The 12,956-nt window shown below is 36.4% G+C and overlaps 1 protein-coding gene across 2 annotated transcripts in view; it reads left to right on the top strand.

Moving 5' to 3' along the window:
* The window catches only part of NHLRC2 (NHL repeat containing 2), a 33,845-nt gene extending 21,417 nt beyond the window's left edge, over positions 1-12,428 (top strand). For both annotated transcript variants that reach the window (XM_079975970.1, XM_079975971.1), the window contains exons 6-11: positions 1,612-1,711; positions 2,380-2,611; positions 2,965-3,087; positions 4,212-4,421; positions 6,699-6,924; positions 7,673-12,428. In XM_079975970.1, the coding sequence (XP_079832096.1) occupies positions 1,612-1,711; positions 2,380-2,611; positions 2,965-3,087; positions 4,212-4,421; positions 6,699-6,924; positions 7,673-7,929 (1,148 nt within the window). In that variant the 3' untranslated portion in view covers positions 7,930-12,428. The remainder of the gene's footprint in view (positions 1-1,611; positions 1,712-2,379; positions 2,612-2,964; positions 3,088-4,211; positions 4,422-6,698; positions 6,925-7,672) is intronic.
* Positions 12,429-12,956: the final 528 nt, after the last annotated feature.

Here is a 12,956-nt window from a genome sequence, read left to right as displayed (position 1 = left end):
GTTTGCATCAATAAAATTTGTAAAAAAATAAAATACACTGACATCTCAATCTTTATGCGTTTTATTTGGAAAAAAAAAGCCGTGCTGATTTTTAGTGGACTGTATTTTCAAGCCAGGGTGCATAGGATTGCTGCACTTGATAACGTATTTCAGTTATCAAGGCCAAATGTTAGTTCCTAAAAGTGTCCACCAGAATGCACTCTGCTTTCAAATGAAGCATTATTATAAATAAATGTGTTCATCACCTTTCAGGGCGAAATCCTGTGTTGTTCAGGAAAGGAAGGATCCTGAACACATAACTGTTCTTATTGGATCTTTGTAAGATAGAAGTTCAGGATCTTAATAGAGGTGTGCAATAGAAGATTAGAATGTATCATACATCCTAAATAATGGGAAATGGCTTTAGAATCTATTTGGATTTTTTTTTAGTTGAGATTGATCCAGCAAAGATTAATATTTTAGGTATACTGAACTTCATTGTCCAGTGCAGATAGATGCTGGAGGTACAATACTGAAAAGAAGAACTTTTTGCAATTAAAGACTTTAAAGTTATGCATAACAGAACTTAGTACAAAGTACCTTTCTCTTTTCGTATCTCGTCCTATTGGCTCATGACATTGCTTTTACTGGCCAAGAATGACTGTGGGGGTTTTGACCTAGGTTTCCAGAGGAAATTATAATGACTTTCTCTCCCTTCCTTTTCCTGTACTCACCCCACAAGGGAAAAGGAAATTGTGCTTCTAAGAAGAGTGGTTTTCTTCTTAGTTCTGCTATTGAATGACACATTTTACCAAGCTTTGACAGATGATGCAATTTCTGACTAGAACTTTCTATATTTGTGCTTTTGAACCTGTGTGACATAAACATTTAGGTTTCTGTAGTGAAATATTGACTCATATCTTAGATGCCCAATCAGTCACTGCAGATATCATCTTATCAGGAGGCCCATTCTGCCCAATACAGTGTCATGACATCTATTTTGAAATTCCTTCCCACTGAATATTAGGCGCCATCCCGGTTGTCTTTTCAGTGCCTGCTGAAGACCTTCCTCCTTCAACAAGAGTTTAAGGAGAGCTCATTTCCAGTTGGTTTCTGTATTGGAATTGTTTTTATATATTGGAATTGTTTTGTTGCTTGTGTGTTTGCAGCCCTGGTGTCCTTTGGGAGGAAGGGTGAGGTATCAATTTAATAAATAATAATAATTGTGTGGCAAAGAGTTTGCAAAGATTTCTGAATTCTGAGTGTTTACCATACGCCACACAGATTTACAAATTAACTTTCATTATATATTTTCCACATCTTCCACAATGTTAAATACCATTGTGTACTCATTTTTGTTTTGGCAGTTTTCTTTATATCGACTTGCGACTGAAAAGCATGAGCCTCTTACAAACAAAACTTATACTTCTTTTTTGACCATTTGCCCTTCCATTCTTATATTTATTCCACACACACCCCCTGTACATTCAATAACACCAACGTATGATTATGTTATCTTACTGAATGGCTGAATATTTGAAAAGTGTTGGGCTGGGTGGTTGTTGTTTTTTAATGCAAAATGTGAGAGAAGCTTCCAACAAGGGCTCATCCAATGTTAATCCTTTTTTATAGTTTCATCAACTCATGAAGATGATGTTCTGTGGATTGCCATGGCAGGAACACATCAAATCTGGGCACTCATGTTAGAATGTGGAAAACTACCAAAAGGAAGGTAAGCTAGAATGTTATGTTTAGAAACACCAGGTCAATAATTGGTAGGTGGAATGTGTAGACTGACTAGGTGGGGTTCGAGAATAAGAATAAAACCTGAGAGACGAAGGTTCAAGTCCTCACTTGACCATGAAGATCAGTGGGTAACCTTGAACCAGTCACTGCATCTCAGTCTAACAACAGGATTGTAGGGATTAAATGAAGAGGAGGAGGAGAACCATGAGCTCCTACAGAAGAAGGTGGGATATAAATGCAATAAATATTAGGCATCACGTCTTGCTGTACTTTTCTGTATTTACATTTCTCCATCTTTTACTTCATTATCCAAACAGTTCTGATCAATCAGCACTTGGTTCATAAACGCTCTTGCTTCCAGCAAAGCAAGTGTATTTGTTGGTCAGTAGTTTTTGCTTAGTATACTTAGAAAAGCATAAACAGAGGGGAAAGGGGACAAGGCCTGCTTGTTTTCCCAATGAAGCATTTGAAGCAGGAAAGAAAACTGATTACCTCAAAATGAGTACAAAGCAAAAAAGGAAGATTTTCCCCTTTATTCTAAGTATCCAAGTTTTTTACAGTAAGTAAAAAACTTACTGTATGGGGGGTGGGGGACAGGCTGCGTGTTCAAATAACAAGGCAGGACTCATGGAAATGCCCATTTCTCCTCTTTAGTGACTTGAAAAAAGGAACCTGCCTTCGGTTTGCTGGGAGTGGAAATGAAGAGAACCGAAATAATGCATATCCCCATAAAGCAGGCTTTGCCCAGCCTTCTGGTCTGACTGTTGCTGCTGAAGAGCCTTGGAACTACCTTTTTGTAGCAGACAGTGAAAGCAGCACTCTGCGCACCATTTCTCTGAAAGATGGAGCTGTGAAACACCTTGTAGGAGGAGAAAGAGACCCAATGGTAAGTTCTTGCTGTTTGTTCCTATTCCTACTCAAGTTTGATTTAACAAGATGCCCAATAGGGATGTGGTGTGTAAGCTTATTTTGTATGACTCTTCATGTCTTATAAAAGTTATTATAGCAATTGTTAATATAAACTTGATCACTGTGGTAGTGCTCCTTCCCTGTCATTCCAAAATGTTAACTTCATAACTTTAACTGCTGATGCTTTTATTGTGCTTTTAATTGATAGTTTGAAGATCCATCATGTTCAGCAAGAATCTTAGTTTATTTGCGCTAAATAATAATAATAATTGAACCAATTTAATAATTGTATAATTCTTTCTCTGTATATATATATGCTTTTGAAAAAAGAATTTATTTGCCTTTGGTGATATTGATGGAGCTGGAATAAATGCAAAGCTACAGCATCCCTTAGGAGTAACCTGGGACAAGAAAAGAAATCTCCTTTATGTTGCAGATTCCTATAATCATAAGGTGAGCCTGCATGGTGCATTATTTACCGCTTGAGTTTCATTTCACCAACCTTACTACAAAGTTAAGTTTTAGATATTCAGTAAAACTGTTATTTGGAGTTAAAAAACAAATTATAATTCATTTATGTATGTTATAACAGTTGATTTTTTGTCAACTTCTGCTTTTTTGTGGAAGATGCTTTTGATTATATGGAGAGGCAATAAAGGTGCTAAGATTGTATTCCTATTTGCTTATATGGACCCCCAAGACAAGTCCAACGTCGGGAATCAGATTTATGACACCTAAAAGCAATAAAGCTGTAGACAGAGTGGTAGAAGGTGGCTGGCTAATTTCTTTTCTAATGTTTACTGAGAAAGTTCTGGACAATTGCACAGATGACTGAAAATTTGCATTCCCTCTTCCCTAGGTTTGCCTGATGATGCAAACCCAAGCTCTTTCAGCTGTGTACTTAGTCATGTTCATAAAAAGCTGTGGAGTCATTGTAAACATGGGTCACTTGTAGATATTACTGATGTGGTGATCCAGATCTATGGTAATGATGGCTGCAGAGAGCCCTGTAAAACATGTGTTCATATTGAGAGGAAAAAACAATGAATGAGTTAGCATTATGACTGAACCAGGGGTCGTTGTTTGTTTTGGTCCCAACAAACCACAGTCAGTAAGTCAAGAATAAACCTTGTCTACAGATCATAGTATGTTGGGAGTGAAACAAACCACACTTCTTGATACAGTGGTACCTCGGGTTACATACGTTTCAGGTTACAGTCTCCGCTAACCCAGAAATAGTACCTCAGGTTAAGAACTTTGCTTCAGGATGAGAACAGAAATCGTGCTCTGGCGGTGTGGCAGCAGCAGGAGGCCCCATTAGCTAAAGTGGTGCTTCAGGTTAAGAACAGTTTCAGGTTATGAACGGACCTCCGGAACGAATTAAGTACTTAACCTGAGGTACCACTGTACTGGAAATACTAGCTCCCCCTCTGTGATAGCAGGACACTTAGCAGGCAGCATTTTCTCTAATTGTGACACTGTTCCCTACTTTATTTTATCATCAGTAGTATAGTAAAAATAAGTACACGATTCTGTTTTATTATTTACAAAGTTCCTCGTGCTTTGCTTTTCTCTAGATTAAATTTGTAGATCCCAAGATGAAGAATTGTGCTACATTGGCAGGTACAGGAGAAGCAAGCAATGTCATTGGTTCCAGCTTCACTTCCTCAACTTTCAATGAACCCGGAGGCCTGTGTGTTGAAGACGGAGGTCGTTTGCTCTATGTTGCAGACACAAACAATCATCAGATAAAAGTGCTAGATTTAGAAACCAAAATTGTTTCACTGGTAAGCCACCTTTATAGAACTTTATCTGGGATTTTCAACTTTGGATAAGTTATTATAGTTGGGTCATCTTTCATCAGATATCCTAATGCTACTGCCCAGATAGCATGAAGCATAGCAGTAAATGTATTCTCATAGTGTTTTATAATGATCTGGCAAACTGAACAGCTTTTGTGTTAAGGATATCCTGTTAGGCTTAAAATAAATGTTCCATCTGTTTTAAGAGGTTGGAAAGGATACTAGTGCAATTAGAGTAAGCAGAGATACAGAAACTTCAGCTTTCATAGCACTGTTCAACTTGGATATAGGAGACCTGATTCAAGTCTCATCTTAAAGAGCAGCCTTAAGCACCATGTATTCTCTCTGCTTGATGTCTGTGCCCTCCTCCCCCAGTAAAATGAAAATAATAGGTCCTGCTTGTGAAAATAAATGAGATAAAACACTTATAAAACATGTGCAAAGTGCTTCAAACTATTTATCAAATAAATAGGCCCTCTGTGCTTGGCACAGTAAGTTAACAGACTCCTGCAGATCAGGTGCTTTCTTCTAAAAACATAGGAATTACACCAGTTCTCATGATACTGAACTCAGGAATTGCTCCTTCCCATCCCCATTACTAACTAGGCCAGTTTCTCACTGACATTCATGTCCAGCTCATAATGGTCTTGATCTAGTACTAGAACTTCACTTTCCCAGTGAAGTCTGGGAACTTAAGGATAAAGTCTTCACCATTGCCAGCTCTCCTTGCCACTTCAAAGAAAAAAGAAAAAACTGGGTCTGGCAGAACTCCAAAGCAGCACACTTGTTCCTTCATAGGAAGTACAACCTGTCTGGAACCAAAGTCTGGACACCACAACAGATACCCAGAAACAGCAATATAAGACTTGTCCAAGGCAGTATTAGTCATCATAGGGTGATAGTTAAGGCTTACTAAGAGTAGACTCATTAAAATGAATGAACATGCTATGTTTGGTCCATTACTTTCAGTGGGTCTACTCTGAGTAAAACTTAATTACCACCTTTAACTTTCATTAATTTCTCGATGGCCTTGCACATACCAGCTTTTGCATAGGGCTGGGATATTAACAGCATACAACAACTCTGGTCCTACAAGATTACTGATAGGCATGAATTTGTCACATAGTTTCTAGGACGGGGATCAGGTTTCCAACCCTTAACCTCTGGTAAAGTTACCAGATTTCCATCATTGTTTAGGAAACATATGAAGAAGCATCAATGACAAACTTGTTTCAAATTGCTTTGGTTTAAATAAATTAACCCAGCTTTTAACATGGGAGATAAACAAATAAGACTGTTCAGTGTACTTCACGTAAAGAACTATAGCCAATATTACAGCCACCTTCAGGTTCTGACTCTGCCTTACTTACATATAAGTATTTTTTCCAAGTTGTGCTGGTTACTTTTCTGATAATTTGGGTTTTGTATTATATACCTCTATATATTGTTGTATACTGTCATGATATATGAGTGAGTGGTTTATGAATATTTTTATAAATAAAATTTTGTACGGTAAAACTATTCAAAGGAATGTTTTTATCCATATGACACTCATCAGCTGCTACTGATACTTCCTTAACAAATTCCTTAACAAATTCAAGTGAATTTTCTTGAACTAATGGAGCTAAGTATCTGTTTAGACTATAAAGCATTTGCATCTAAACAAGTCAAAACTGCCAAGAGAAGTAATATTTATTTACTCGTTTGTTTGACATGAAAGCTGACAAATACACTGGAAAAGTATAAATTGTGCCAGATTCTGTAAAATCTCCTTTATAGTAATTTGTAACAAGCAGCTTTTGTTTAAAACATTGTTCATGTCATCTTAAGATAAAGAAAAACAGTATTTGAATGGGTAGCCATCTTGGTGGCCTCCAGATGTTGTTGGACTACAGCTCCCATCCTCCTTTCCACTGGTCCTGCTAGCCAGGGATGATGGGAATTGTAGTCCAACAACATCTGGGAGCCCAAGACTGAGAAAGGCTGCTTTATAGTGTTGGGAATCCACCTCAATTTATGCATTCTCACTGCCTATCAGAAGTTTCCCCAGGCATTGTAATGGAGCGTGGTGCCTACTCTTGGCCTTGGTTCTCTGAAATAAGGGATCAGGCCTAAGGAAGTTTGGTAGATTTCACAGTGGTTGTTATTATTATATTTTCTATACAGTAACAATATCAAACTGTTGGCTGTGACTTTTCCAAGTCTTAGAATATGACATTATACTTCAAAACAAATGAACTTTCCTTTCTGTTTCTTTGATAGCTACCTCTCCAGAATGCCAACACCGGAGACATTCAGGATGGTCCATCTGTGCAAAAGACTGATAAGACAAAATTACCAAAGCTGCCTAAATCTGCTCCAAATCTTCAGCTACCTTCACTGACTGTGAGCCCTGGCCAGGCACTTCAGTTTGCACTGAAACTCAGCCTTCCTCCAAATACCAAACTCACAGAAGAAGCGCCCAGTTCATGGTTTCTCACATCAGAAGGTAAGGGGCCTCAGTTGCTTTTTAGTGTAAAATATCTGTTGAGTTTTTTAATGCTCTTTTAGCCAAGCTGTCACAGTACATTTATTTTGAAATCAGTAGGCTGTGTCAAAAAGGTAAATCACTATGTAGCTTTTCTGTTTTGTAGATTTAACATAAAAAGATCCCATACCTATTGGATAAAACCAGATTCTGGTCAGACCTATTTGCTTTCATTTAAGATGAAATTGCTGTAGTTTCATTATCATAATTGTTATGGGCCATAATGTTATCTTCTAATGTTTCAGATAAATTGCCAGTTTAGGACTGGTGCCCTTCTGCTAGCGGAAAGTTTCTCCCACTCTAAAAAAACCACATTTTTGACAAAGCAGAAGAGCACTGGGTGAGGAAGGTGACCCTAGATCTGGGGAAGTTTCTAGATTTGCTTAAAATCTTGTGTAAGACTTTGTACACGCTCATTATAAAGACTTATTTATGGACCACTAGGGTTTATACACCACAGCCCATCTTTTCCATATTCACTGTTTTTTATACTGTAACACTTATATGTTCTCATATTCCATTGCAAAAAGGGTGCAAAAGAATGGCACTGGTGCGTTTCCCCCTTCTGTTCTTGATTCTTTGAATCCCAGCCCACATATTTTGCTTACCAAAATATTATTTTATGATTGAGGTTTCACAAAAGAAGAAAATACATCATTCAAATTAAGATAAAACTCGTAACATAGTGACGGGATACCTTTTTTTCTAGGCAGTGAATGGCTGCTTCATGAACAGGACACATACGGAGAAATTGAGGACATTTGTAAACAGCCTATAATCCCATTGCGAATACCCATGAACTGCCTATCATCTGAAGTTGTACTGTCAATCAAAGCGTGCCTCTATTACTGTAGCAAGGACAGCAGTGCCTGCATGATGAAAGGAGTCTCATTCAACCAGACTTTCCACATAGCTAATTCAAGCCAAGGTAGAACATCTCTGGTTGAGCTTATATATGCATTTTAACTAAGCCAAAGCAAACAAAAAAGCACTTATTTATGTTTTATTTACTACTGCCTACTTTTAAAACAGGAATAAATTGTTTGTTGATTTGCGATTTTCCCCTTCCCCCACCTTTTCACTTCTGGTCTTCCAGCAGAGTGTAACAAATTTAGACATGTAGTTTGGTGCCAAGTTCACCTTGAAAGCTTGTGGAAAATAACTCTGATAAGTGTGATCAGATGAAGTAGAAATGCATTGTGCTGAATCATGCAAAGTGTAATAAAATTCTAGTCCTTTATTTCTTGCAGCATAAGCAATAAATGCAGAAGTGGGTTTGGGTCATTGTGTGAATAGTGGATAATCTTAACAAGGAACCCAGTACTGTAATATCATATAAGAAATTTGCTATTAAGTATGGTCAGATTCATTTGGAGCTAAACAAAAGCCTAAGTGTATTTTTCTCCTGGAATAAATGGTTGAAATGTGGATATATATTTTTCTCGATTAAAAACACTATGTTTTCCCCATAATATTTTGTATTTAAGGAACTGGTGTATTCTGAAATGATCCTAAAGTGAGCTAGGCATATTTTTTATGCAAATAAGCTCAGTTATATAAAACTAACTTATGCCTTATGTTTTCTGGATAACAATTTATGAGGGGTCCATGTTTGTTTTCTATTACCTATCTACTTAGCAGTGGCATTCTGTATTTTTTCGCTAACTGCCATGTCTATTCACATATAATGGTGAATAGTATTTAATTGTTTTAGGCTAATTATTTTATTATTTCCTAATATTAAGATTTTTTGTTCAGATTTTTGGCAGTGCTGTGTTAAAACCGAATGGACATTGACCACACTTTGTATCTATGCCAGACTTTATTCAAAGCTATGGACATGTTTCCTTAGCACCATTATGCTTTACAAAAGGCATTTCAGTTTTTGATAGCATCACTTAGATTTATATGTTACTTTGAAAGTCTTGGGGCATCATTATCATTGATTTGTTAATAATACTCAAGTTCTTCCAAGAGGCCATTAAAATCATTGTTCACAAAATTACTAGTTGCTGGAGTCTATGATGGATTTAACACAAAGCTCAGTGGAAGTAAATCAATAATCTTTGCATTTGGTTGCCACCAGCCTTACATAAAGAAAAGCAAAAATGTTAAACCTGAATAAACACAATTGTAAAAGGCTTTTCAAAATAAGCATCTTATATATGTTTGAAGAGACAGATCTGGATACACATATGCACAATGATGTGCACCGAAGTGGCATATCTTCCTGTGCAAAAGCTATGAAAAATCATATTTAATATACTTGGAGCAGCATGTTAATTGAAATGACCATTCTTCTCAACTACTTCACAGCTTCACTAGCACTCGGAAGTTAAATTGCTAGAATACTGGTCTGAGACTTTTCCTGCTCTAAAACTATCTTAAGATGTTGCTGAAGAATTGTTTAATGTTTGTGTTTGAAGGAGAAACCATATGGTGTGGTATAGCTTTTTTTCCTCTTCACAATCACTTGCCAGCATAGCAGAGAGTTAAAAGGTCACTCTAATACCAAAAATAACAGTATTCCTTCCAGCACTGTCTAAAAATTGAATAGTTCAGCAGCCTTCCTGGCCTATCATTAAGGCCAGGTTTCAGAACTCCTAAGTAAGTTCATGCATGTGACAAAAAAATAATAGATACAGAATTTTCTTTGCTTTTTGAAAGCTTTTTTAATACAGAGAGAAAAATGCTCTATTCCAGAGTGACAAGACAAGGACAAGTGATTAGTAATTCATTTTTTTAATAATGTAAATTTTTCTGCCTTTTTACAATGCTCTTTTTAATTCTTTGTTGGCTAAAATCCAGGAACTAGTTCACACGTTTTCAATCACTAGGTTTAAAAAAGATTTCTGTTTTTCAAAGAACTTTCCACTAAGTCAAACTGTTCTCTTAGCTCAGGAAATTAATGGTCTCTGTCCATTCCCAGTGGACAGGATACTAAAAATATTGATTTAAGCAATTCTGTGTATCTGCAACAAAGTTTTTGTTGGCTATCAGTAGAATTAGGATTATTGAAATGCAACATATGTGCACTGCAGTATTTAAAATCTAGACTTGAATTTTGTGTTTAATCTCTCAGTATCTATTTTATATACATCTATGTTTAGGGACTAACAAGCTGCACTGGAGCTTTTTAAATGTCTGCTGTTTTATAAACTTTTTCAAACCGAGAGGCTAATATAGGTTAACAGCCAGATGTCCTTGTATATGATTGTGAGTACATGCTCACAAATCTTCTTATTCAAACCTTTTTTTAAAAAAAAAAAGTTATTAGTAGAATCTAAAAATAACTTTCTTCTGGACTCAATGTTAGTTTGCCTCTTTTTTATGAGTAAAGGTGAATTTATTGCTTTTGTATAAAAGCCATTAAGGGTAGGTGATAATTTGCCATTTGCTTTCTACAAAAAGGCCAAATGTTGCATTATCTTCTTAAGTTTACTTATATTTATTTTACTGCATTTGATTGGAGACTTAGTTTAGAGTGTGGAAAATAATTTTAAATTAGTGGTATAGAATGGATTCAGAGTATAATTTAGTAGTTATTAATATTAAGTTAATACATTTATATCTAGCCTTGCTTCCATCATAGAACTCAAGATGGGATACATGTGGTTTCCAGGTGACCTTTACATAAGCATTCCGGACTTGTTCAGTTGCAGCAAGGTGGCTGCATCGCTAACACTTTTGAAAAACCAGTTTAAGTAGGCCACTTTAAGTAGTCACTAAAGTGATTCCTTCTGGATTTGATTACAACTCAAATAATTTCTGACCTTCATCAATGTTGGCTGGGGCTGATGGGAGTTGGAAGTCCAACAACAGCTGGAAGGCACTACATTGGCTATTTCTAAACCAGACACCAGGGTACTATGCTATACAAGTCTTTTCAGAAGTAAGTTCAACGGAGATATTCCAAGGTAAGTAAATATAGGATTTCAGCCTTCATACCATTCCCCCACATTGCAAAACCAGCTATATTTTTCAACCACTTTCTTTCTGATCAAGTAGCTTTCAACATTGACCTTGCAGTTGTTGTGGTCTAAACATTTTCAAAGGCTGGCAGTCACTTGTCAAATCTTAGAAAAGTAAGGACTCCAGCTTGGAATGTTTGTGTAAGTGTAGTTTATTGATTATTTCTTTTACCTCTTTGATGACATACCGATTTTAAACATGTCAGAATGATTGTCCAGCAAAAAGCCCTAGAGCAAAAGGGGGGGGGGGGATTTCCCGAATTGAATCTACCTACCACACTGATAGCTATGAGTAAAGCAGTAAAAAAATGGCAGTACACTTGTACAAATACTCTGTCAGCCTCAGAACATTACACTGAAACAAAATCAATAAAATGTGTGTTGCTGAGCTGTTATTCCCCACCCTCCTATTTTAGCTTCTCCTTGACATAAAACTGAATAAACAGGTTCATGTTGGCCTGGTTCCGACATCATGCGTACCATAGCTTAATGTGATGAGAATGAACCACAGTGAGCCTCAGGATCACATATTCCCCTCCTCTTCTGCAGTTGCCATGAGCAGGAATTCAGAAGCTTTTGCTTCTGGCTTAGATTAACCGCAACTTGTTTTAAAACCATAGTTTATGAAGCTGGCTGGCTTAAGCAAACAGTAGTTTACATTAAGCAGATTTATGGTTTGGACAACCTGCTACGCTACCTGATTGAAATTGGAAATAGAAGCTTTTGATCTCATGATCATCCTGGAGATCATGGGGGGGAGCACATGAACCTGAGGCTCACTGCAGGTTGTTCACTTTATGCTAAACTTGTGCTAAATCAATAAGCAACTATGCAGGTGCTTAAAAAATGCCACTCATCACTTAAGCTGTTTTTCACTTTGGGACATCCTATTTGTGTGTGTTTTCTGTTTATCTCTCTATAATTTTCATTTGTTAACAGAGTTGACTAGAAGTATAGTTTGAAGGTCTAGTCCAGTTTTATGTGGGTTTGTTTTATTAAGACATTTAAACTCTTTCAAGGCACCTAGACTTTGTCAGATAAATGACATAAAATGAAAATATAGTTTTGTTGCTACAGAAGAGGAAGATAGCTTTCCTTTAACTTACTTAACTTTCCATTAAACTAGAGTAAGCTGAATCAAAATAAACTGGCTGAGGTCCTTAATTAAGATAGGTCTGGAACTGATTTTGTTTTTGTGTTTTACTAGCATATGCATTAGCAGAAAATCTCAAATTGAAAGTCATATTCCAGAAGGCAGAAAATTATGTAAGATGAAGGGGGGAAATATGATTTAACCTCACAGTGAACATCTTGAACTGTTGTTTTACTGTAATTGATTTGTTTGTCGTGCTCCTGCTTTTTCATGATTATTCTGATGCACAAGAAGATATTCTCTTCTTATAGTGACTTAATCACAAGCATAATGTGTGTTTGAGCTAATGCAGTTTAATTCTGTATGTGATATATAGCAATTAAAGGGCTTTTAACATGCCATCACATTTTCAACTTTTCACTTTTTGTACTTCATATGCAGTTTTTGTTTCCTTTTTTATTTCTTCACTTTATCCTGTTTAAATATTTTCAATAAAATATGAATATTAACAAAAAAATTGAAGCTTTGATACTAAGAACTTTGGGGTCCATGGGGCACAGATAACTTATGTATAGTGATTTTATTTTAAATTTAGATTGTTTTATTTTTAGATTTAAATTATATTCAGATTTAAAAGCTGCCCACTGTTGCTGGTACTTTAGTAAGTTGTGAACGTTAACAGGTCCTGTTGGTTTCAGTTGTAGGAGTTATACTGTATTTTCTACTACCTGAAACAAATCAAGCTTCCTACAGCTAGCGCTGCTAGGGTATAGAGAACCTACTTTCCCAATATTTCTAGATTTTAATTTGCCTCACTTCAAGATGCTTTATTACTTCCTCTTCCTCGAATACTCGAATACATCTGATAAATTTCTCAAAGGAGTGCAAGATTCTTTCAGCTTTTGTCAGAGTCAGGTTTGAATTGTACT

Source organism: Podarcis cretensis, assembly GCF_951804945.1.
Source record: "Podarcis cretensis genome assembly, chromosome: 5".
Lineage (NCBI taxonomy): Eukaryota > Metazoa > Chordata > Lepidosauria > Squamata > Lacertidae > Podarcis > Podarcis cretensis.
This window is presented reverse-complemented; position numbering and strand designations above follow the sequence as displayed.